The 25,475-nt window shown below is 38.8% G+C and overlaps 1 protein-coding gene across 2 annotated transcripts in view; it reads right to left on the bottom strand.

Annotated features, from left to right (window-relative positions):
• ncapd3 (non-SMC condensin II complex, subunit D3) overlaps positions 1 to 25,475 on the bottom strand; it is a 76,854-nt gene that overhangs the window by 14,694 nt on the left and 36,685 nt on the right. The window contains exons 15-27 of one of the 2 annotated variants that reach the window (XM_060846881.1): positions 25,073 to 25,207; positions 21,492 to 21,712; positions 18,070 to 18,261; positions 16,885 to 16,979; positions 16,269 to 16,342; positions 15,120 to 15,227; positions 13,553 to 13,667; positions 11,625 to 11,720; positions 10,694 to 10,932; positions 9,247 to 9,326; positions 8,452 to 8,589; positions 5,665 to 5,798; positions 4,288 to 4,484 (exon numbers count right to left, since the gene is read on the bottom strand). In XM_060846881.1, coding sequence (XP_060702864.1) covers positions 4,288 to 4,484; positions 5,665 to 5,798; positions 8,452 to 8,589; positions 9,247 to 9,326; positions 10,694 to 10,932; positions 11,625 to 11,720; positions 13,553 to 13,667; positions 15,120 to 15,227; positions 16,269 to 16,342; positions 16,885 to 16,979; positions 18,070 to 18,261; positions 21,492 to 21,712; positions 25,073 to 25,207 — 1,824 coding nt within the window. Of the gene's footprint in view, positions 1 to 4,287; positions 4,485 to 5,664; positions 5,799 to 8,451; positions 8,590 to 9,246; positions 9,327 to 10,693; positions 10,933 to 11,624; positions 11,721 to 13,552; positions 13,668 to 15,119; positions 15,228 to 16,268; positions 16,385 to 16,884; positions 16,980 to 18,069; positions 18,262 to 21,491; positions 21,713 to 25,072; positions 25,208 to 25,475 lie in introns of both variants that reach the window. The other variant, XM_060846880.1, reaches the window with a different exon arrangement.

Here is a 25,475-nt window from a genome sequence, read left to right on the forward strand (position 1 = left end):
ATGAAATGTAATCTGTTTTTGGTTGGCATGGTTGAAGATCGACTATAAATATACTGCAGTAGTGAAGGCACATAATACATTTCCATCATAGGAATTGCTTTATAACACTGACTTTACCAGTCATCGAGATATACAGCACGAAGACAGACCCTTCTGTCCAACTTGTCCATGCCGACCAGATACACTAAATTAATCCAGTCCCATTTGTCAGCACTTGGCCCATATCTCTCTAAACCTTTCCTATTCATATACCCACTCAGATGCCTTTTAAAATGTTGTAATTGTACCAGACTCCACCACTTCTCTGGCAGCTCATTTCACACATGCACAACCCTCTATGAAAATGTTGCCCCCCAGGTCCCTTTTTAATCTTTCCCCTCTCACTTTAAACATATGCCCTCTAATTCTGGACTTGCCCACACAGGGAAAATATCTTGTCTATTTACCCTATCCATGCCCATCATGATTCTATAAACATCTAGAAGATCAATCCTCAGACTGGGAAAATAGCCTGGATTCAGCCTATTCCTGTAGCTCAAATCCTCCAACCCTGGCAACATCCTTGTAAATCTTTTGTGAAACCTTTCAACTTTCACAACACCCTTCCAATAGGAGGGAGACCAGAATTGCACACAATATTCAAAAACTGGCCTAATGTCCTGCAGAGCTTCATCATGACATTCCAACTCCTGTACTCAAATGCTCTGACTAACAAAGGAAAGCATATGAAATACCTTCACTATCACAGAATCATAGAATCTCTATATTTGGAAACAGGCCATTTAGCCCAACAAGTCCACACTGACCCTCTCAAGAGTACCCCACCCAGACCCATTCTCCTACTTGATTACTCTTTTGTCCTTAGTTTACTGATAAAATCCTTTTGATTCTCCTTAATTCTATTTGCCAAAGCTATCTCTTGTCCTCCTTTTGCCCTCCTGATTTCCATTTTAAGTAAGTACACTCCAACTGCCTTTATATGATACGGATTCATTCGATCTCTCCTGTATACTTAAACATATGCTTCCTCCCTTTTCTTGATCGATACCTCAATTTCTCTAGTCATCCTGCATTCCCTACACCTACCAGCGTTGCCTTTCACCCTAACAGGAACATACTGCCTTTGGACTATCATTACCTCATTTTTGAAGGCTTCCAATTTTCCACCTGTTGTTATCTGCAAACATCTGTCCTCAATAAACTTTTGAATGTTCTTGCCTAATACCGTTAAAATTGGCCTTCCTTCAATTTAGAACTATAACTTTTAGATCAGCTCTATCCTTCTCCATCACTATTTTACAACTAATAGAATTATGGTCGCTGGCCCCAAAGTGCTCCCCACTGACACCTGTCACTTGTCCTGCCTTATTTTCCCTAGAGTAGGTCAAGTTGTGCGCCTACTGTAGTAGGTACATCCACACACTGAATCAGAAAATTTTAACAAATTCCTCTCCATCTAAATGCTTAATATTATGGCAGTCCCAGTTGGAACTTTGGAAAGTTGGAAAATACCCTATCATTACCACCCTATTATTCTTACAGGTAACTAAGATCTCCATACAAATTTGTTTCTCAATTTTCTGCTGACTATTGGGAGGTCTATAGTACAATCCCAATGTGATTATCCCTTTCTTATTTCTCACCCTAATAACTTCCTTGGACATATTCCCAAGAATATCCTAAGTATAGCCATGATGTTATTTCGTTCAAAAATGCCACTCCCCCTCCTCTCTTGCACCCTTTCTATCCTTCCTGTATCATTTGTACCCTGGAATATGAAGCTGCCAATCCTGTCCATCCCAGAGCCTCATCTCTGTAATTACTATGATATCCCAATCCCATGTCCCTAACCATGCCCTGAGTTCATGTACCTTCCCTGTTAGACCTCTTGCATTGAAATAAACGCATTATAATTTATCAGTCCTACCTCGTTCTCGGCTTTGTTCCTGCCTGCCCTGAATGTTTGACTTGCTCCTTTCCCCAACTGTACCCATCTTGGACTGATCTCTTTCCTCACTATCTCCCTGGGTCCCACCCCCACCTTACTCATTTAAATTCTCCCGAGCAGCACTAACAAATCTCCCTGCCAGTATATTAGTCTCCTTCCAATTCACATGCAATCTGTCCTTCTTGTACAGGCCACTACCCCAGAAGAAATTCCAATGGTCCAAAACTGCGAACCCTTCTCCCCTGCACTAGCTCCTCAGCCATGTATTAATCTGCTCTATCATCCTATTCCTACCTTCACAAGCTCGTAGCACCAGGAGTATTCCAGATATTACTACCAGAGGACCTCATGTTTAAATTACTGCCTAACTTCCTACATTCTCCCTTCAGAATCTCATTCTTATCCCTTCCTATGTCATTAGTTCCAATGTATACAATTAGCTCCGGCTGGTCCCACTTCCGATTTTACAATTTCCGAGATAGCTTTGATCCCAGTACCAAGGAGGCAACACATCATTCTGATATCTCACTGCTGTACCCAAAAATGACTATCCGTGCCTCTGACTAGACACAGTTCCGTATCACAATTGATCACTTGGAACTTTACATACCCCTCACTACATTAGAGTCAGTGTCTGTATCAGAAACTTGGCTGTTTGTGCTCCATTTCCCTGACAGCCCATGGCCCCCTACATCTTCCAAAACAGCATACCTGTTACAGATGGGAATAGCTACAGGGAACTCCTGTACTACCTGCCTCCCTCTCCTACCTTTCCTGGTAACCAGTCTATCAGACAATACCTGTGGTTTTTCTCCCTTCCTATAACTGCCATCCATCACATTCGGTAGCTCCTGTAAATTCCTCATTGCCTTTTAACTGCTACTTCAACCGATCCATGCCCTCAGAGGCTTCGCAACAAAAGACAATAACATCAGTAACATGGAAACTCTCCCTAATCTCCCACATCTGACAGGAAGAGCACATCACTCTATGAAAAGGCCATCTTACTCCTTTAAAATTTACAGATCCAGAAGATAGCACAGTCTAACTGCTCGAAAAAAAAACACTTCTCCAGGCTAACTTAGTACCTATGCTTTATATTTTAAAAATTTAATTGAGACAAATCTCAGTAAAACATATAATCAAAAAAAAACCCACTTTACTCACTATTGTAGATTTACAGCAAGGTTACACTTAGAAACTATGCACTCACTATGCTGTGAGCTCTCCCACACAAGGTCAGCTGTGAATTTCACTGTTTGCTAACATTTCTTAGACTTACTCTGATGTCCAGAGAGACTCAAAAAGCAAAAGGCAGTATCTGTGCAGCTGGTGTGTGGTCTCTGCCTTTGTCCCTGTTGCTCCTTTTTAAAAGTGCCATCATTTTAATCTTTTCTCCCTTCCGAAGTTCCAAAACAATGCAACAGCTTATAAAACAGTAACAACTACGCGTGGAATTCGAGAAACAAAAATCACCTCCAACGCGTAAAATACCTCAACAAAAAAGGAACAGCTCTTACAGCCACAATTTCTCTTCCCATCAAATGAGATCTACAAAAGCCTTTAATAAGCTTCAAGTGTTAGATTATCTTATGAAATTATTAATTTCTTTTATTTCTAGAATTATTTCAGTCAAAATATTTTCAAAATCACTTAGAAAGGTGTACTAAATTATCTTTGAAAGCAACGTTTTGAAAAATGTTTTGTGGGAGACAATAAAAACCTGTCCTTCCGTTATATGACAGCAAATTACCTCAAGTCAGATTAAAGCTCTTTTTAGTTGAGTAAATTGGAGATAGGTCATACTTCCGTAGAAAGGGTACAAGAACTGTCCTGCATAATTTAGGTATTCCACTTTCCATAAACTTCAGCTTATCCAAAGCTGTGCTGTCAGTATCCTAACTTGCACCAATTCTCATTTGTCAGTCACTGCAGCAAGCTTACATTGGCTCTTGGTTTGGCAACACTTCAAATTTTAAAATTCTTATGATTGTTTACAAGTTATTTCTCGCTTTCTCCCTTCCCCAGCTCTGCAGCCCCAGCCAGCCAATGATAACTGCAGGACAAGTATTTTTAAAAATATAGACGCCATTATTTTACCTGAATGTCAAGGTATTATCTGATTAAATTCCTAAAAGCTACCCACAATTCTTTTGTTCCAGTGTATCACTACATACAAAAGCTTGTGTATAAAACTGTCTTTAATAAAATAGGGGTGCATGGAAAGCTTTGAAATTGTGACAAAGTTATAAAATACTCCAAGAGTTCATCTTAATTAACAAGGCTGTACACCAAGTCCATTGCCATTTGCCTAGTGTCTGTAGTTAGAGATCTGTTACCTGAGATATGAGTTTTTTCTGTGCAGCCTGCATAACCGCATTAGCCATAGCCATTTCATCTTCCACCTGTGCTTCATCACCGGGTTTTGTTTTCATAGAGGACAGCTTGATTTCTTTACAACTCATCACCACAAAAGTATCAGAGAGCAACTCATTTGCCTCCATATCCAAAGGAAGTACTCCATCAACAAAGCAGGCTGAAAAAAAGTACAAAAATACAATCATTTTACAACTCTTCCAAAGCAAGATAATGCCTGGAAATGATACACGTTTGAAATTTTACAGACCTTACATTTTAGGCAGGAAAAAAACTCTTCATTTTATTTTTAAAATGGATTTAAATTGTATTCACTACCAAATGATTGCTCATTTCAAGTGAGATTTATTCATGTTTCTTTCTCAACCATAATGCATTGGAGTTGTGTATTAATGAGACTGTCACAAGGTAATTTCGATAGATGACAATTTAAAAAAAAAAGTAGCTAGAGTAGGCAGTTTGGTTCATCCAGTCTGCTGCACCAATTAGATCTGACTATGCCCTCAACTCCTTTCCTATCTGTTCCCAATAACCCTCAACTCCCTCGCAGATCAAAAAACCACTGAACTCAGTACTGAACATATACAAATGACCCAACTTCCCACGGACAGAATTCCAAATACTTAATAACAGGAGAATGCACATTTGAAAATTTTCCCCCTTGGTCTAGGTCTCCCCAGAAAGGGAAATGCCCTGTCAGCATTAATCTGGTCCAGCCGCCTCAGAATCACAAGATGACCTCAGCTGAGCTAATTTATGTACATTATGACTATACATTATTTAAGGCTTAAACCAATAATAATTAGATCACTTTAATTTTTAAAAAGTCATCAGAAAAGGAACTGAGCCACACGTGCTGAAAGCACCGAATCTGTCTGTATTTGGCTGGAGGTATCTAATTACTTCTGGCACAGTGGAGGGTGTCACAGTAGCTTAATAAATAATGAAATAAAAGGCAGTCAGGGCCAAGACTGCACTCTTGATTGTCGACATGTGCAAGATTCACTGAGTAGCAACGATACAGGACAGGATTGGATTCAGCAATGATACTTACTTTGCCCTAATAGTCCACCAAAATTCATGAGATGCACCCGCAGTAAGAAGGTTGCAGGTCAAGTTAGAGGGTGTACGAAGAGTTTGTGTGTACAAACAAAACTCTCCCGTTCTTGGAAAAACACCACACAAGTGGTCACCTGAACACCAAAACCGAGGTCACACTAGATAAGGTTTTGCCATTTGAACTCTCAAAGTATGACTTTCACTTTTTGATTCTAAAGTATTCTCTCTATTAAACCTTAGAGTTACACGAAAGCCTCCAGGTAAAAGAGACAAATTCATACCTAGAATACTTTGTGCAATTTTATTTGTAATGCTGAAGCGTTGCTCATCTGTGAAATGTTCCAACAGAAATTTGTAAACGGTCATTCGCTTTTCTCGATTTTTATCTCCCTTTAAGGAAAACAGTTTCTTCTCTCTATCAAGGGAAGACAGTTGAACATGAATTGTATTACTCTAGGACAATATTAAAACTAACTTGTGTTTAGCAAAGTATTGTTGCTATTTTAATAAGCTGTCATTTTAAAAATTACTTTAGGAACTTAACATTTCTGTGAAAACCTAACTTTTAGCCAAAAATAAAGAGTGGTATGCGAGAAACAGACACATACAGAACTAGTATTTGAAGTTTTGAAATTCTCCGTTTCTCACTAGTGGTTTACATTAGTTCATCAGCTGACCAGAGGGCTGCCAGGTTGAAGACTCTTGCCACCAACTCCTCCTTCCAAAACTAGATCCTCTATTTCAAGATTTTCTTCCATAAATCCAGTAAACACTCCAAATCTGTCTTACCTACAAAGCCTTTTTTGCATGTTTCAGGATAATGATTCAGATAGATCCAGAGAGAAACCAAGAGTCCATCCTGGTGCATAGAGTCAGAGACATACAGCATGGAAACAGACCCTTCGGTCCAACCCGTCCATGCCAACCAGATATCCCAACCCAATCTAGTCCCACCTGCCAGCACCAGCCCATATCCCTCCAAACACTTCCTATTCATATACCCATCCAAATAACTCTTAAATGTTGCAATTGTACCAGTCTCCACCACTTCTTCTGGCAGCTCGTTCCATACACGTACCAGCCTCTGCGTGAAAACGTTGCCCCTGAAGTCTCTTTTACAACTTTCCCCTCTCACCCTAAACCTATGCCCTCTAGTTCTGGACTCCCCAATTCCAGGGAAAAAGACTTTGTCTATTTATCCTATAATTTTGTAAACCTCTATAAGGTCACACCTCAGCCTCCGACTCTCAAGGGAAAACAGCCCCAGCCTGTACAGCCTCTCCCTGTAGCTCAGATCCTCCAACCCTGGCAACATCCTTGTAAATCTTTTCTGAACCCTTTCAAGTTTCACAACATCTTTCCGATAGGAAGACGACCAGAATTGCACGCAATATTCCAACAGTGGCCTAACCAATGTCCTGTACAGCCACAACATGAGCTCTCAACTCCTATACTCAATACTCTGACCTATAAAGGAAGCATACCAAATGCCTTCTTTATTATCCTATCTACCTGTGACTCCACTTTCAACCTGCACTCCAAGGTCTCTTTGTTCAGCAACACTCCCTAGGACCTTACCATTAAGTGCATAAGTCCTGCTAAGACTTACTTTCCCAAAATGCAGCACTTCGCATTTATCTGAATTAAACTCCATCTGCCACTTCTCAGCCCATGGGCCCATCCTGTTGTAATCTGAGGTAACCCTCTTCGCTGTTCACTACACCTCCAATTTTGGTGTCATCTGCAAACTTACTAACTGTACCTCTTATACTTGCTTCCAAATCATTTATGTAAATGACAAAAAGTAGAGGGCTCAGCATCGATCCTAGTGGCACTCCACTGGTCACAGGTTTCCAGTCTGAAAAACAACCTTCCACCACCACCCTCTGTCTTCTACCTTTGAGCCAGTTCTGTATCCAAATGGCTAGTTCTTCCTGTACTCTGAGATCTAACCTTGCTAATCAGTCTCCCATGGGGAACCTTTGCGAATGCCTTACTGCTGAAGTCCATACAGATCACATCTACCACTCTGCCCTAATTAATCGTCTTTGTTACTTCTTCAAAAAACTCAATCAAGTTTGTGAGACATGATTTCCCATGCACAAAGCAACATTGACTATCCCGAATCAATCCTTACCTTTCCAAATACATGTACATCCTGTCCCTCAGGATTCCTTCCAATAACTTGCCCATCACCGAGGTCAGGCTCACCAGTCTATAGTTCCCTGGCTTGTCTTTACCGCCCTTCTTAAACAGTGGCACCACATTTGCCAACCTCCAGTCTTCAGTCACAGGTGAGGTGCCAATCGATGATACAAATTTCTCAGCAAGAGACCCAGCAATCACTTCTCTAGCTTCCCACAGAGTTCTCAGGTACACCTGATCAGGTCCTGGGGATTTATCCACTTTTAACCGTTTCAAGACATCCAGCACTTCCTCCTCTGTAATCTGGCCATTTTGCAAGATGTCACCATCTATTTGCCTACAGTCTATATCTTCAATATGGGCCACATGCCTGACTTTACTGTTTGTACTTTTATTCTTTGATGTCTGTCCAGGCGGTGTAGAAATTTATTCCAATCTCTAATCTGCTTCTCAGATACTCTAAATTCTCTCAGCTGCTGTACAATAATTTGTCATCTCAAAAACTTTAAATTTGAACTAGACTGTGCCTCTGTTATTCCTTCTTGATGCAGTTGTCACATTAATAGGGCAGGATTGGTGGGAACACTGAATCAGTGAAGGTTGAACCTTCACATGTGCACAAAAAGATCAACAACTCCCTAATTCAAGCAAAGAGTTTGACTTTAGTTACAAACAAATGGCACGTAGAAAGAGTTTGAGTACTTTTTAAGTCACATTCATGAAATTGACTACTAATGTAAGTGTATATTTAATAAACATTACAGAAAACACAATTACTTTGAAGAGAGGACACGGTCATACGTTTATAATTCAGTGTTAAAATATCAGTAATTAACAGAGGTATCTTTTGGGTAGATGTTAGGAAGGCTTTCATGCAAAAGCTTCAAATAGTTAATCACCATCTAGAAGGAATGATTACATACCGCTCGGTTTGAGGAAATTTGTTGTACTTTTCATGTTTTTCATAACCATTGAAGTGCAAAATGCATTCAATAAAATGTTGAGAGAACATAACAGGGTTTCTTTTCAATAGCAGGTAGACTAAACAAAATTCTGCAAATCTGAAATAGAACAAAAATCAGTTCTACATATTTTCAATTTTACATATATTCAGTTTCCAGAATGAAATGTAATGTGCTGGGGTGGAGTCAGAAGATGAAAGTGGGAGATTCAAGAAGTTACATTCAACTTGCACCAATGTTGGTTCGCTTCTGGTGATGCAGATTCGGCCTTGATGGAATCCAAATGAAACGGAGGATTGGAAGCAGGGTGCCTCACATTAGTCCATCACCCTGCCCAACTCCGTACCTAGCTCTGTAATCATCTTCAACCCTGCAAGCTTCCAAGATTTTGCACTCCTCATCTTTGGACTCTTGAATCAGTCACTTTAGTATTAGCAACACTTCTTTAAACCTCTCCATTTTCTTCTTTCAGCTAGCCTATAATTTCAAAACCTTACCAAATTTGGGTTACATACCCTACTGTCTCCATGCGTGGTTTGGTGTCAAATCTGTCTGATAACACACTTAGAATATTTACTCCATTAAAGACACAACATACATAATAGCTATTGTTGAAAGAGTTTATTTTAAGCGTATCACTTAAGTGCTTTTTAAGCACTCGATACTTGCAGCATGCAACCCTTACAAAATTCTAACATTTGACGATTTAACAAATATTGACTCTGACAAAGTTCTTGGGAATAAAAAGCCAATTACCTCCGAATACTTTCATCAGAGTCCACTAGAACACTCACAAATCTGAAAAAAAGTGAACCCTTCCACTTTATAAACTCTTCCTGTAAAGAGAAAACAAATACATTTTATGGAATTATTTACTTGTCTATATTTTAATGAATGAAAATAATTTGGTTTTGTTGATTAATTTTGCAAAGTTACAGCTTAAGCTGCCTTTCCATTGCAAAGACCTTAAAGATGACTTCAGTTGGTCTGTAGCCTACGAATCAACAGGAATTTGTGGGACTTGGTCCAATGATTATATACAGTATGATGTTACCAAGCCAGCTCCAAAAGGAAGCAGAGGTGGAAATTCACAATAATCGCTGAAATTCAAGGATATTTTATGGCAGGGGTACAAGGAAGCAATTCTTCACTTTCACAAATTTAAATTGTTACAAAATCTGTTGTCTTGGGCTTACTGTACATTTATTTTATAGATGAGAAGGATTAATGTTAATAACTCTGAAGATGTCTAAATAGTTAATGCAAATCAGGAAACGGTCAAACTTATTATTCTTCAAATAATTGGAAATCAACGCTTTAGCACTGCTAACATTTAATAGTACATTTTCATAAATATATAAACGCACACTGAATTTTTGGTGTTCCAAAGAAGGGTGACCGGACCCAAAACATCAATTCTGCTTTCTCTCCACAGATGCTACTAGGCCAGCTTGGTTTATCCAGCAATTTCTGTTTGTGTGTCAATTTATGGGAAATCAGTTCTCAAAAGTTAACGTTCAAGTATATTTCATTCCGGGAAGCATTACAATAAGTTCAATACCACTTCAGTTTTATAATAATAGGGTAAGAACAATATCTTTAATATTTGAAAACTGGGCTCAGTGGTTAGCACTGCTGCCTCACAACACTAGGGACCTGGGCTCAATTCCAGCTTCTGTGGAGTTTGCATATTCTCCCCATGTCTGCATGGATTTACTTCGGATGCTCTGGTTTCCTCCCACAGTGCAAAAGGTGTACAGGTTAGGTGGATTGGCCATGCTAAATTACCTAGTATGTAGGGATGTGCAAACTAGCCATTAGAAATGCAGGTTTACAGGGATAGGGTAGTGGTGTGGGTCTGGATGGGACACTCTTCAGAGAGTTGGTATTGACTTGATGGGCTGAATGGCCTGCTTCCATACTGTAGGGATTCTATGATTTTAAACGTCTACAAATTACGAAGTGAAGTCTACGTCGTGATTAGGAAGACAAAAAAAAAGCAAACTATTGTGATTCACATACTTTTATTTGATCTTATATAGAGTCAAAGAGATGTACAGCATGGAAGCAGACCCATCGGTCCAACCCGCCCTTGCCAACCAGATATCCCAACCGAATCTAGTCCCACCTGCCAGCACCCAGCCCATAACCCTCCAAACCCTTCCTATTCATATACATTTATAATAGAATGAAAACTTTTTACCTGGAGTAAATTGGTCAACATAACCAGAGTCTGTTTGCGAATAAAGGGATCATCATCTTTTAAGCAAACAGCAATATTAGGAATATATCGATCAACCATTGAAGTATATCGCATACAGAGGTCACACATGATGATGATGACATTATTGCGAACTGCTACATTTTCGCACACCTCTAACTCTCGTGCAAGAGCAGCGACACATTTCTTTGCTAAGTCTTCATGTTGTAGGCACAATTTACCTTTATAAAGTAAAACAAGGCGAAATGTAGTTAGTATAAAACATGTACAATGAAGTCTGACATACAGTGGCTCTGACCTTTTATAAGCAAGGTATGTATTGATGTGTGCAAGCATTCACATGCTCTATTTGAAACATTGGTAATCTGTTCCTGTTGAGATCCACAAACACATCACAAACTTAAACTGAACAGAGATCTATCAGGTTCACATGGTGAACTTTCAATCCATAAAATACAAATTTTGTTAAGCAGCAGAAAATCTAACCTGATCTTAAATTCAATTTAAGCAAGTGTAGCATGCTTAAAAGGATATAATTCTATTAATTTCTGTGCAAACACCACAACTGTGTGCTTTTGGCAGGAAATCACTGATGTGGACAAGCACAATGTTTGATCACTTATTTCTAAAATGAAACCTTTTTTAAAATAAAAACTAATCCCACTGATTTACACCGGCTTCTAAAAGTTGTCATAAGTTAGAACAGCATGCAGTAAAGGAAAATAGATTATATAAGTTCATGGCTTTGATGTTCAATCTTAGCTAAATGTCAATAATGGCACAATAATTTGATTTCAACATCTTAGAGGGAAGAAAAAAAAATAAAATGACAAATGACAGAATACCTGATACTGTTGACTACACAGCCATTCCTGTTGGAAATGTACACAAACTTATGCTGAAATTATCTTACCAAGAGTAAAAAATGCATGTGCTCGGACAACAGAAGACATAACGGGAGATCCTGAAAACTGAGAGAGAGGCTGTGAAGCTGGAACATCGTCACCATCTGAAACATTTGAAGAATAAAATACAATTCAGGAATTTTACTTGCTCGCTGAACACAAGTGACCTCGAATAATTGTTCAAAAAGTTTAACAAATCAAAAGGTAATCTTTTCCACATAACAGCTTTGCTACTTATGGCAGGCTTACATCCAACTCCAGGAATGTGGTTAGATGCTAAAGTTGTCTCTCAATTAAATATTTAATATAGCAGAAAACCAAAGAACTTTGTGGTACTTATTTCCTGTCCACCATATTACAAATACCTGTATCACAGTTCGAAAAGAATAGAGAAGGGAATCTTTTAAAATGTACTAAGTTTCCTAAATAAAACAACCTTACGTGATATAGAAAATCAGAAGTCTAGAGATTACAATTTTAATAACCTCATTATTCTTCTTAAAAATTATCAATAGTACAAAATACACAATATCAAACACCTACCCAACATGAGAAATCATACTTTTAAAAAAAAAGCGAAGAACAAAAACAAAATTGTGGTCTTAAATTTAGAACATCAGAATTATACACACAAACGTTGTTTCAACTGGCACCTTATTAACAGGCAGTCTTTATAAAAAATAGGATCCTCAAATACCACAAGTTTACTGTATTATCAATCTGTCCATGATGTTGGAGTAGTCAAGTGAGAAAGTTCTCTCCCGTAAGTTATAAATAAGGGGAGGTTGCAGTACCATTTAACTGATTTAGTAAAATGTAGTATAAAGTTGTATTTAGCTCCTGCATTAAGTTTCTTTTAGTGTATAGTTTTACATGGATTGTGTAGATCTCTTAAATCAACCAGAATATTTGATCAATCAATCACTCCTGGTCCCAAATGTGCTGGTTAATAATAATTTTGCTGCATTGTATCATGTTTTTATATAGTCATGTAATATTCAAAATATTGATGTACAACATCTTAAAAAGTTCCTAAGTAGCATATTGCAGCCCAGTTCTCTCTCTGATGTAGAGTATGATACTATAGGCCAGAGACAGAATAGCAGCTGACTACCAAGTTTCAAGGAATATTCTAAGAACAGTATAGTAAGGTTTGAAATACGAATATCATTTCTACATATATCTAATCAACCTGTTCAGAGATGTTATTACACTCCTGTGGAGCAGATGGGACTTGAACCTAGCCCACACAGCCAAGAGGTACTGACACTACCACTGCATCACGGATTATGAATTCGACTTCTTTATAACACCATTCACTAAATTCACTGGCTTAGCTTTCAGACTTTTCACTGATAATGCTATTTATTTGCTGACTTCCTGAAGTTGAGAAAATCATTGAGGTACATGTGTCATAATCTGCAAATTGAAAATTTTTTTGAGGGCCATTTAAGTTTACCTGCTTGATATGGTTAACTGGATATTGATCAAGACAAATTGTAAATGACTGTAGTGGTGCAGTTGTAGGTGTCTTTATCTCTGAGCCAGGAGGCCTGGGTTCCCATGTGTAAGAACATTTCTGAACAGTGATTAGAAAATATCTAAGAGGAGACAAATCGTGTTACAAGCTTTAGGCTCATCTGTGAAGCTGCACAGGTTGGACATTTCAGAATAAAACTTCAACATTTTTAAAAATAACATCTAGTGTAAGGTTGCAAAAACTTGTCAACAGAACCAACATTTTCTGCAGATAAAAGAAATACTCTGATGAAAATTAATCAGCTCAAAACATTAACTGCTTCTTCATGCACGAATACTGCTTGTGCTCTTATAACAAAACTAATATGTTTCACCATCAGTTTGTGTCATGGATCAACTTCACAATGTTATTCTGCATATTGGGATTTTCAGAATTAAAACAAGTGAGCATCCTCACCTGGGTCTAAGCTGGAAGGGGTAGCAAGAAATGACTGAACAAGCATGAAGATGCGCTTCTCCACTTTTCCAGGGCACAATTGTGCTACTTCACCAAGTGTAAAAAGATGTTTTATCTGAGGAAACACAAGATTTTCTACCTGAAACTTAGCAAATCCTGATGCAAAGAAAATAGCAATACATCTTTCATTGGATTCCAGGTATCAAATATTTAAAATAACATCCTTTGGAAAAACTGTTTAGTTCCTAACTTGATTAGGAAGAATAGAATGAAAATCTATATATTACACAATTGTTTTCTTTATTCATTCACCGGATGAGGGCATCACTGGCTAGGCAGTATTTGTTGCTCAACCCTAATTGTCCAGAATGAAGTTAAGTGTCAACTACATTGGTGTAGGCCACACCAGGAAAGGATGGCAGTTTCCTTAGCTAAAAAAGGACATTAGTGAACCAGATGGGTTTTTTTTTTCAAACAATCAACAATGGATTTGCAGTCATCATTAGACTCTTAATTCCAGATATTTATAAAATTCATATTCCACCATGACAGGATTTGAACCCAGTTCCCCAGAACATTATCTGGGTCTCTGGTTTAACAGTCCAGTGATAATACCAGTAGACCATTGCCTTCTCTGATATATATGTCACACACACACACACCATTAAAACATATAGGATCAGGCATAACTGTGCAATGCTCTTTTATTACATCACATCTTCAAAAATAATACTTAAAAGATTTAAGTTTTCTTTCAAGATGGGCAAATATGTGCATTTACAACCAAAGAATCTTGTTGCAGAGAAGGAAACCATTGAGTTGATCATGCTGCCTTGTTAACAGCTATTTAATTTAAACCCACAGCTCAGCTTTGACCCCTATTAGCCTTCTAAATTAGTCTTAACTTATTTTTTAATTACTTTTTGAAAGTCACGATAAAATCTGATTCAAATCAAATTTTCTGATAGTGTATGCCAAATCTTGATTAGCTGTGAAAATAATTTCTCCTAATCTCCCACCTAGTTCATTTGTCAAGCATTATAAATCAGTGATCTCTGGTTACTAACCTATTTGCACACACAATCAATCAGTTCTTCCCTACTTGCTCTATCTAACACAATTTTTCATTGTTTAAACAGCAATATTGACATTTTATCAATCCATTTTAGACTTTTCATTGTATGGCAGCATAACAATTTTACGAATTCACTTTAACTCAAAAATCAGCGAGCTTGAGTTGCTAAAAAACAAAGAAAATTTCAAATGTTCTTTTTCATCCTTTAAATACCTATCAACTTCTTTTACTAATGTTTGCTTCATGTTTTGAATTTTCATCAGTTATTAATAGGTGATAATGGTCTGGGTCAAGTTATTCCTCATTACAATTTATTTCAATGTGATAAACATATCCTCCTGTCTCTACTGTGGCCTTCATTAAGGTTGAGATATTTGTAAATGTTGCTATAATTACAGTTATTACTTTGGCAAGCATAAAAATATACATACAGTCAACCCATTCAATTTTTACAGCAGTTATAGACTTTAAAAGATTTGGATTGTCACTTACCATCATATTTTCATCTGCATTTTCAACACCACCATCTTCAAGAACAATACTAGAGATGTAAGACTCACATGCGAAGATCAGTTTTCCACACACTTGATCAAGTAGGACCTAGTACAGAAGCACTGCATCACTTTGTGCACTACTGCGAAATTTTACTCTAACTAAAACCTCCTTCGTGCATCACAACTTACAGTAATTAATGAATTTTAGTTGAAATACCTCCCAATATGAGTCATAAGAAAATTAAGACTGAGAAATAGAAGTATCAGAAGAGGTATTACATATGACCATGATTTCCTACACATCATTCTATAACTGGGTATCCTCTCTATGATTATTACGGATTTTAAAAAAAGTGTTCAATCTGCTTGAAACCTATTTCCTAGTGAATAGCATTGACTGCCTAGTCTCAATTATCTTTGAACTAATTGGTTTGCTACGATGTTTAAAAGAAAATTTTAAGTAAAATCATATTTCTATGGATCTGGAGTCCCATGTCAATCATAGCAAAGACAGCAGAGTTCTTTCTGTAAAAGTATATTAATGAAACAATGGTTCCCTCAAGCTCACCAAATAAAATGAAAATGGCTGAGTAATTGTCATTAATTAAACTTTTTAAATTCCTGACTTTATTGAATTCAAATTTCACCATCTGCCACATCCTATAACTAAACTATACAATTGACATCAACACTGAAACTGCCTCTCTGCAGATATTTAATATCAGGATAATTCTAAAATGTGTCCCATGGACAATCTGATTTTCTAAGATTCCCCAGTTACTGAGCTTTCAATTTTAGTAATCTCTTCAGGGAAGTGACGGAACTAACTTTACATAAAACAAGACAGAATAAAAACAACCTTTGACCATTATCAGACATTTCCAGAAATAGAATTTGTGGAAGTATGCGAACTGGTTATTCATCTACTTGTGGCAGAATCATACTTGAAACAAGAAGGAAGAGTACATGAAATAAAAAAGATGATTTGAAGAGTTGGCAGCTTAGAAACATTCCACCAAAATCAATTAGAAAATTGCTATAACTCTGGAGGTTGATTTGATTTTTCTTTTGTAGAGTTTATACACAAAGAGGTGTCTTTAGACAAGTGGAGGTTTGCTTACTTTTCATGATATCAATGCAAACACACCTGTGTGTCCTTGGGTGTCTCACACTGAGCCTGACAGAGCTTATACAAGGTTTCAACTGCAGGGCTAATGATTTCTGGGGGAGAACAGAATGTATTTATCCAATTCTGGACCTCATCTGTTTAAAAAAAAACATAATTAGCAACATCATAATTTTATAAATAGGCTTGTTAAGTAAGGATTAAGAGAGTGACCAGAGCCAAAAAAAGGTATTACACTTTCCTTGCAATGAAGAATCATGTAACTACAGGCACATTTTAATCATCTGGAGCAAAATGCAAATTATTCTCGATCACTTCAAATGGTAAGAATGAAGAGACTCCAAGTGGGTCATAATGTTAGCTGTCCCTTTGCTTACTTTCTGTCGTTGTCAACACTTTGGACCAGTGGTATTTGCATTAAATCACAAAACATGACCTCAACATTCACTGCAAATCACACATCTAAAACAAGATCAAACTCATAATCACACCAGAATGTTAACTTTGCTATGTTATGTACATGCGAAATGAAGGAAAAAAACTACAGCAGTTTATTGCAAGCCACTTTCTAACGCAACTTGCATTTCTCCAATTGCATTAAATAAAAAGATCTGAAATGTTATTCCACATCACTTACCTATCAATTTAGACCTAGTTGCATCAGACAAATGCTGAGCAATGTTTCCAATGACATTCAGAATGTGGCTTGTGCTGCTGTCTATATTCTTTGACCTATAAATATAAAGGAAACAATGTCATAAGACGACAAACAGGAAGACGACAAGGCCATTTGACCTCTCAAGCCTGCTCACCATTCAACACTGACATGGCTGATCATTCCCAGAGCTTATTTCTTCTTTCATGCCATTTTTGCATCGCCCTCAATTGTCTGATGTTAAAAAAAACACTATCTAGTGACTTTTTCAACACACATAACCTAGTGTCCATAGCTTTCCAGGGTATAGAATTCCATTTCATTTCAATTCTAATAGAGTGTCCTCTTATTCTGTAACATAGTCCTCCAGTTCAGTGCTCACCCACAAATCAAAGAATCTTATCAATATCTGCGCAGTCAAGGTTCTGCAAAATCTTATGTTTCAATAAGAGTAATTCTTTTAAACTCTGACAAATAAATGGTCTAACCAGTTTAGCTATCCTTGATAAGTTAATTCTTTCATCCCAGGAATCAACCTAGTGAATTGCTTTTGAAATGCCTCCAATGCAAAATCTTTTAAGTATAGGGAACAATGGTGCACCCTCACCAACACCTTGGAGATCCACACAGCATCATGTTTTCATAGTATTTCATACAATTAATCCTTCTTCTAAAAATATACAGACAAGTCATATACTTACCTTAAACAAGCATTAGCATTATTTGATACTAAAGGTCATCATATCGTAAACGACATACTAAAGTTTTACCCTGAAGATCTTCAAATAAAAACCATAGAACAAATTCCAAATAAAATGTTCTTCAAATTATGGAGTAGGGGAATTAATTATATTCACAAAAGAACATTCACTATACATTAGAATGCGGCACCCAACCAGACAGATGCTATTTAATAACTTTTGCCTAATCAACAGACCTAAAAGTTCCTGATAAAAACTATACAGTTGTGACTTCAAAGTTGAACCATAATACATAATACTTTCCACCCTTATTGAAATGAACATGTACAGTAGATAGTATCTGGGGAGCTGGAATAACATGAAAGCTTTTGAAAAACAGAACAGCCATATTAGGTTCATACTTTTTTTTTCAACTTGCATTGATGCGGTACAAGAGCATTCCATTGCAAATTCATACAATACAAACCTGTAAACATTATCCCAAGAAATTATAATCTTGTCATAATTCAACTTTGGAGATGATCCTGCAACTTTAGAAAGTAACATCCAGGCAGCAGGAGCATGCTCAGCCTCAGTATGGGAGATCAGGCATTTTATGAACGTCGAATCGAATAGATTTTGACGAGACCACAAAAGGAAAGCTTTGGTGAGATAACGACTATGGAAAGAGAACAAAGTCAATTTCATACCTCTGGTATTTGTACTATTAGCAGAAAAAAGGATGATTCAATATCAACATTATTGGAAACACTCCCGAAAACGTTACTCTGCCCAGAAAAATTCTCTTTCTCCTCTTTCCCAACTTCTAATAAAAGCCTTCTAAAAATTCAGATTGTGATTATCCTCGACTACCGTTGTATTACATAAATAGATTTAGTGGGTTTGGAAAAGATTCGTAGCTCAAGTTGAGGTTCTGGATGTAGGTTTGCGCGCTGAGTTGGAAGTTTCATTTTCAGACATTTCATGATCATACTCGGTAGCATCATCAGTGAGCCTCCAGTGAAGCACTGGTGTTGGTGATCCACTTTCTATTTACGTGTTTAGCTTGCCTTGGGTTGCTGATGTCATTTCCTGTTCTTTTTCTCAGACGGTGGTAAATGGGGTCCTGTTTGTTGATAGAGTTCTGGCTGGAATACCACGCTTCTAGGAATTCTGATATGTGTCTCTGTTTGTCTTGTCCTGGGATGGTTGTGTTGTCCTAGTCAAAGTGGTGTCCTTCCTCATCAATAAGGATACTAGTGAGAGTGGCTAGTTGATGTTCATGTCCAATATAGTGTTTGTTACAGTTCTTGCAAGGTATTTTGTAATTGACGTTAGTTTTGCTTGTTGCCTATATATGGTCTTTCAAGTTCATTAGCTGCCGTTTTAGTGTGTTGGTGGGTTTGTGGGCTACCATGATGCCAAGAGGTCTGAGTAGTCTGGCAATCATTTCAGAGTCATTGGAGTGTGGCAAGGGTTGCTAGGCGCATTTTATCTGCTTGTTTGGGATTGTTGCTGAGAAATCGGCAGCTGTGTTCATTGTGTACACAATCTTTTTGAATATGCTGTATAGGTGTCTATTGTCTGTACAGACAACAAGCAAAATAATGTCGTTTAAAAAATACCTTGCAAAACTGTAACAAACACTACATTGGAGAAACAGGCAGAAAATGAGCCACCAGGATAGGTGAACATCAACTAGCCACAAAAAGACATGACTGACTCTCACTAGTATCCAGTTATACAGACAAGGAAGGACACTATGTCGACTGGGACAACGCAGCCATCCTCGGACAAGCCAAACAGAGACACGTATAAGAATTCTTAGAAGCATGACATTTCAACTGGAACTCTATATGCACGCGCACACACACACACACACACACACACACAGTGACTCGGACCCCATTTACCCTCTGAGAAAAAGAACAGGAAATGACATCAACACAAGAAATCACATCAACAACCCAAGGAAACCTAAACATAAATAGAAAGCAGGTCACAAACACCAGTGCTTCACCAGAGGCTCAATGATGATGTTATCTTGTATAGTGATGAAACAACTGAAAAAGAACCTTCCAGCTCAGCGAGCAAACTTACACCCATTGACAAATTTGTTAAAGAATCTCTTGCTTCATTTCAGCCATCTAATTTGCAATTTGATCACAGCTTTTGACATCAAAACATAAGTTTAAAGAAAATGCTACAAGGTTTGACTAGAAGTGCCAAGGACAAGGTCAGATAGATCAAATCGTAAAGAAGAAAATGTTTCCAGTAGGACAGAACACTCAGTTTCAAGAAAGGATGTTGCGAAATTTGAAAGGGTTCAGAAAATATTGTCAGGGTTGGAGGGTTTGAGCTGCAGGGACCGGCTGAATAGGCTGGGGCGATTTTCCCTGGAGGCTGAAGAGTGACTTTATAGGAGGTTTATAAAGTCATGAGGGGCATGGATAGGGTAAATAGACAAGGTCTTTTCCCTGGGGTGGGGGAGTCCAGAACCAGAGGGCATAAGTTCCGGGTGGGATGGGAAAGATATAGAAGGAACCCAAGAGGCAACATTTTCATAGAGGCTGGTGTGTGTATGGAATGAGCTGTCAGAGGAAATGGTGGAGGCTGTACAATTACAGTATTAAACAGGCATCTGGATGGGTATATGAATAGGAAGGGTTTAGAGGGATATGGGCCAGGTGTTGGCAAATGGGACTGGATTGAGTTGGATACCTGGTTGGCATGGACAACTTAGATTGAAGGGTCTAGAGTGAAATTCAGTAAGGCGTTTGAAAACGTTCCCCACGGCAGGCTATTGCACAAAATATGGAGGCATGGGATTGCGAGTGATTTAACAGTTTGGATCAGAAGTTTGCTAGCTGAAAGAAGACAGGGCGGGGGGGGGGGGTGTGGTTGATGGAAAATGTTCATCCTGGAGTTCAGTTACTAATGGTATACTGCAAGGATTTGTTTTGGGTCCACTGTTGTTTGTCATTTTTATACATGATCTGGATGAGGATGTAGAAGGATGGGTCAGTAAATTTGCAGATGACATGAAGGTCAGTGGAGTTATGGATAGTGCTGAAGGATGTTGTAGGTTACAGAAGGACATAGATAAATGCAGAGCTGGGCTGTGAGGTAGCAAATGGAGTTTAACGCGGAAAAGTGTGAGGTGATTCACTTTGGAAGGAGCAACAGGAATGCAGAGAACTGGGCTAATGGGAAGATTCTTGGTCGTGTAGATGAGCAGAGAGATCTTGGTGTCCATGTACATAGATCCCTGAAAGTTGCCACCCAAGTTGATAGAATTGTTAAGGAGGCATATGGTGTAATAGCTTTTACTGGTAGAGGGATTGAGTTTCGGAGCCATGAGGTCATGCTGCAGTTATACAAAACTCTGGTGTGGCCACACGTGGAGTATTGCATACAGTTCTGTTCACCACATTAAATGAAGGATGTGGAAGTTTTAGAAAGGGTTCAGAGGAGATTTACTAGAATGTTGCCTGTTATGGAGGGGAGATCTTACGAGGAAAAGTTGGGGGACTTGAGGCCGGTTTCATTAAACAGAAGGCTGAGAGGTGACTTAGTCGAGACATGCAAGATAAACAGAGTGTTAGATAGGATGGACCGTGAGCCTTTTTCCTCGGATGGTGATGGCTAGCATGAGGTGACATGGCTTTAAGTTGAGGGGTGATAGATATAGGACAGATGTCAGAGGTAGTTTATTTACTCAGTAGTAGGGATGTTGAACGCACTGCCTGCAACAGTAGAAGACCCACCAACTTTAAGGACATTTAAAAATGGTTATTGGATAGACATATGGATGAAAATGGAATAGCATAGGTTAAATGGGCTTCTATTCCACAGGTCAGCATAACATCGAGGGTCGAAGGGCTAGTACTGCACTGCAATGTTCTATACCTTAACTCTTGATTTTCAAGTGCAAGATATCCCAAAATATCCCAGGTCAATCTCTGATATTTGTCTTCTTCACTAAAATGTCTGTAATCCTTGATTTGTTGTATTATCACTTGATTCAGACACTCCAATGCTTTTTCCTGCACTGCACTCTCAGAATCAATTACAACAGGGATGACTCCATTCATCCATGCCTTTTGCAGTATAGAGATACTGGGTTGAGCCTGCAAGAAATAAGTGGAAAACAACGAGCATGTCATAACATCCTGAAATAGCTAATTTTTTTTAAATTTAAGCCGTAAGTTTCACAATCAATTCCACCAACTTCAACATTTTGCTATTTAGATACAACCGAAGATTTTTTTCCATCCAAGTACAGTTGTGAAAAATAAAAAGCATTTTCAACTGCACATTGGGACTTCTTTGTAAACCAAGTAATTCTACCCAAAACAAAAATAAATATCAAATTAAATATGGCCTAGTGGTATTATCACCAGGCTATTAACAGAAATTTAGCAAATGTTCTGGGGACCTGGGTTTGAATCTTCCCAGGTAAATGGTGGAACTTAAATTCAATTTAAAAAATCTGGAATTTGACCATATCAATTGTTAGAAAAACCCATCTGATTCATTAATGTGCTTTAGGGAAGGCAGTCTACCATCTTCACCTGATCTGGCCTACATGCAACTCCAGACCCACAATGAGCGATGGATACAAGGCCCACTGAAGTCTCAACAAAGAAATGAAGCCGGATAGACCATCTGGCATCAACTGAGGCACCAGAGAAGACAATGGCAGAAACAGCCCTGTCGACCCTGCAAAATCCTCTTTGCTAACGTCTAGGGGCTAGTATCAAAATTGGAAGAGCTGTCTCACAGCCTGACATAGTTATGCTCATGGAATCATACCTGACAGACAATGTATGACCATCACCACTGGGACAGGACATATCCAGTAGAGGTAGTGGCACAGTTGTGTACAGTCAGAAAGGAATTGGCCTGGGAATCATCATTGGAATCTTCAACATTGACTCCAGACGACACAAAATAGTCTTGATATCACATGGAGTGAATTGAATTGGTATTGGTGATGCTGGAGATCGTTGGAGGATCTCAGCTCTGTAGTCTTGCTACATTCAGTTGTGAATAGTGGTGGACCAATTAAACAAAATCACTGGTGGAAGAGTGAAGGTTCACTGGCCTCAAAACGTTAACTCTGTTTTCTCTCCAGACGCTACCAAACCAGTTGAATTTCTCCAGCAACATCTGTCCTGTTCCAGATCTCCAGCATTCATTATTCTTTGTTTTACCCACATACCCCTGCAAGTATCCTCTTCCTTACTGATGAAAGAGAGCAACTTCAGTGCAAAAGCTAAGACTGAAGCACCAGCAGTGATCTTCAGCCAGAAGTGCCAAATGGGTGATCCATCTCCACCTCATCTAATCATCTCCAGCATCACCAATACCAATTCAATTCACTCCATGTGATATCAAGAAATCATTGGAGGCACTGGATAGTGCAAGGGCAATGGGCCCTGACAACATTCTGGCTATAATACACATGACTTGTGCTCCAAACTTTGCTGTTCCCTTAGCAAAGCTGTGCCAACACAGCTAGAACACTGGCAATAATGTAGACAATGTGGAAAATCACATGGGTATGTCCTAAAAATAGCTGAAAATGTGTTGCTGGAAAAGCGCAGCAGGTCAGGCAGCATCCAAGAAGCAGGAGAATCGACGTTTCGGGAATGAACCCTTAAGGAGCCCTGAAGAAGGGCTCATTCCCGAAACGTCGATTCTCCTGCTCCTTGGATGCTGCCTGACCTGCTGCGCTTTTCCAGCAACACATTTTCAGCTCTGATCTCCAGCATCTGCAGTCCTCACTATGTCCTAAAAATAAACAAGCCAAATTCAACCCAGCCAATTACGGCTCCATCAGTTGATTATCAGTAAAATGATGGAAAATCTTTTAAGATTAGATTATTTACAGTGTGGAAACAGGCCCTTCGGCCCAACAAGTCCACACCAACCCGCCGAAGCGCAATCCACCCAGACCCATTCCCCCACATTTACCCCTTCACCTAACACTACGGGCAATTTAGCATGGCCAAGTCACCTAACCTGCATATTTTTGGATTGTGGGAGGAAACTGGAGCACCCGGAGGAAACCCATGCAGGCACAGGGAGAATGTGCAAACTCCACACAGTCAGTCGCCTGTGGCGGGAAAATGTCATTAATGGTGTTATCAGGCAGCACCTGCTCAGCAATAACCTGCTCAGTGACTCCAGTTTGGAATTCACCAGGCCACTCAGCTTCTGACATAATTACAGCTTTGGTGCAAACCTAGACAAAAAAAAAAGAGGTGAACTTCAGAGGAGAGGGGAGAGTGACAGTCTTTGACATCTAGGATGTATTCGATACACCAAGGCAACCACTAGAATAATTGAATATCATGGGGCCAACTCTCCAAGGGTTGAAGTAATACATGTCATGTAGGAAGATGATTGTGATTGTAGGACATCCATCATCTCAGCTCCAGGACATCTCTGCAAGACTTTGTTAGGATGGTGTCCTAGGCCCAATCATCTTTAGCTGTTGCATCAATGACCTTCCCCCCCATCATAAGGTTAGAACTGAGGATGTTCATCATTGATTGCACAATGCTCGGCACCAAGCATGACTCAAATACTGAAGCATGTTCAAATGCAACAAAATTCGGACAATATCCAGGCTTGGGATGACAAATGGCAAGTAACATTTGTGTCACACAAATGCTAGGCAATGGCCATCTCCCATAAAGAGACAGACAATCTAACTACCATTCCTTGATATTCAATGGTGTTACCATCAGTGAAACCCTATTAACATGCTGGGGGTTTCTATTGACCAGAAGCTCAACTGGACTCTCCATATAAGCACAGTGGCTGCAGGAGCAGATCAGAGGCTTGGAATATCACAGCAACTCACTCACCACCTAACTCCCCAAACCCTGCCCACCATCTACAGTGCACACAGTCAGGAACGTGAAGGAATATTCGCCATAAGCCTAGATGAGTACAGCTCCAATAACACTCAAGTTGCTGGACACCATCCAGGACAATTTAGGCATGGCTAATCCATCTAGAGCTGAAAATGTGTTGCTGGTTAAAGCACAGCAGGTTCCAAGGAACAGGAAATTCGACGTTTCGGGCCAGAGCCCTTCCAATATTATTAAATAGATAGAGGGCGGGTAAGAGGCCAGCACGGGGTGTCCAGGTGGATGGGGTGTGTTGGAGGCGGGAGAAGGGGTCGTCAGAGGGTGGGCGGGAGTCTTGGTTGCAGAGCTGCAGAATAATGGATATCCTGATGAAAAAAAAACCTTTGTTCACTGCACACCACACAGACTCACAAATGGGCAAATCTATTTTTTTGGTGCGAGAAGGTTTCCAGTCAATTTACAGTACAATGCTTGAATATTTGCAGTTCACATGTACAATGTGCCAGTGAGATAGACGTGTCAAAGTTTCCATACATTTATTAAAAGTATTTCTTTTTAAAATGATCATGCATCTAGTTTGAAAAATAATCTTAAAAATAGTCATACCAGCAGAAGATCAGTGATTGACTGCAATGCCTGTTTGCGTACAGATACAGCAGGATCTCGACAATGATCCTGTAACGTCGACAGATCTTCTTGGGTGCAGGTGACAAGATTATGCTTTAAAATGCTTACAAACAGCTGTAGGTATGGAGCACAAAATAGATCATTTGCTATCACATTGATGTATCAGGAAATTAAAATCTAATTAAGCCCCAATTAGATTTAGAAATAGAATTCAGCAACATATTTTCGGTAACATTCTCCTATTTGACAGCCATTAAACTGAAGGAATAGGGAACTAATTAATTTATTGTGTGTGGAAAACAAGAAAACATCAATGTATTAGGTACTGCTCAAGGATTTTGTTTTAACAGCATTCACTAATGACTGATGAGTTTGAGAGACA

This window comes from Hemiscyllium ocellatum, chromosome 29, assembly GCF_020745735.1.
Source record: "Hemiscyllium ocellatum isolate sHemOce1 chromosome 29, sHemOce1.pat.X.cur, whole genome shotgun sequence".
NCBI lineage: Eukaryota > Metazoa > Chordata > Chondrichthyes > Orectolobiformes > Hemiscylliidae > Hemiscyllium > Hemiscyllium ocellatum.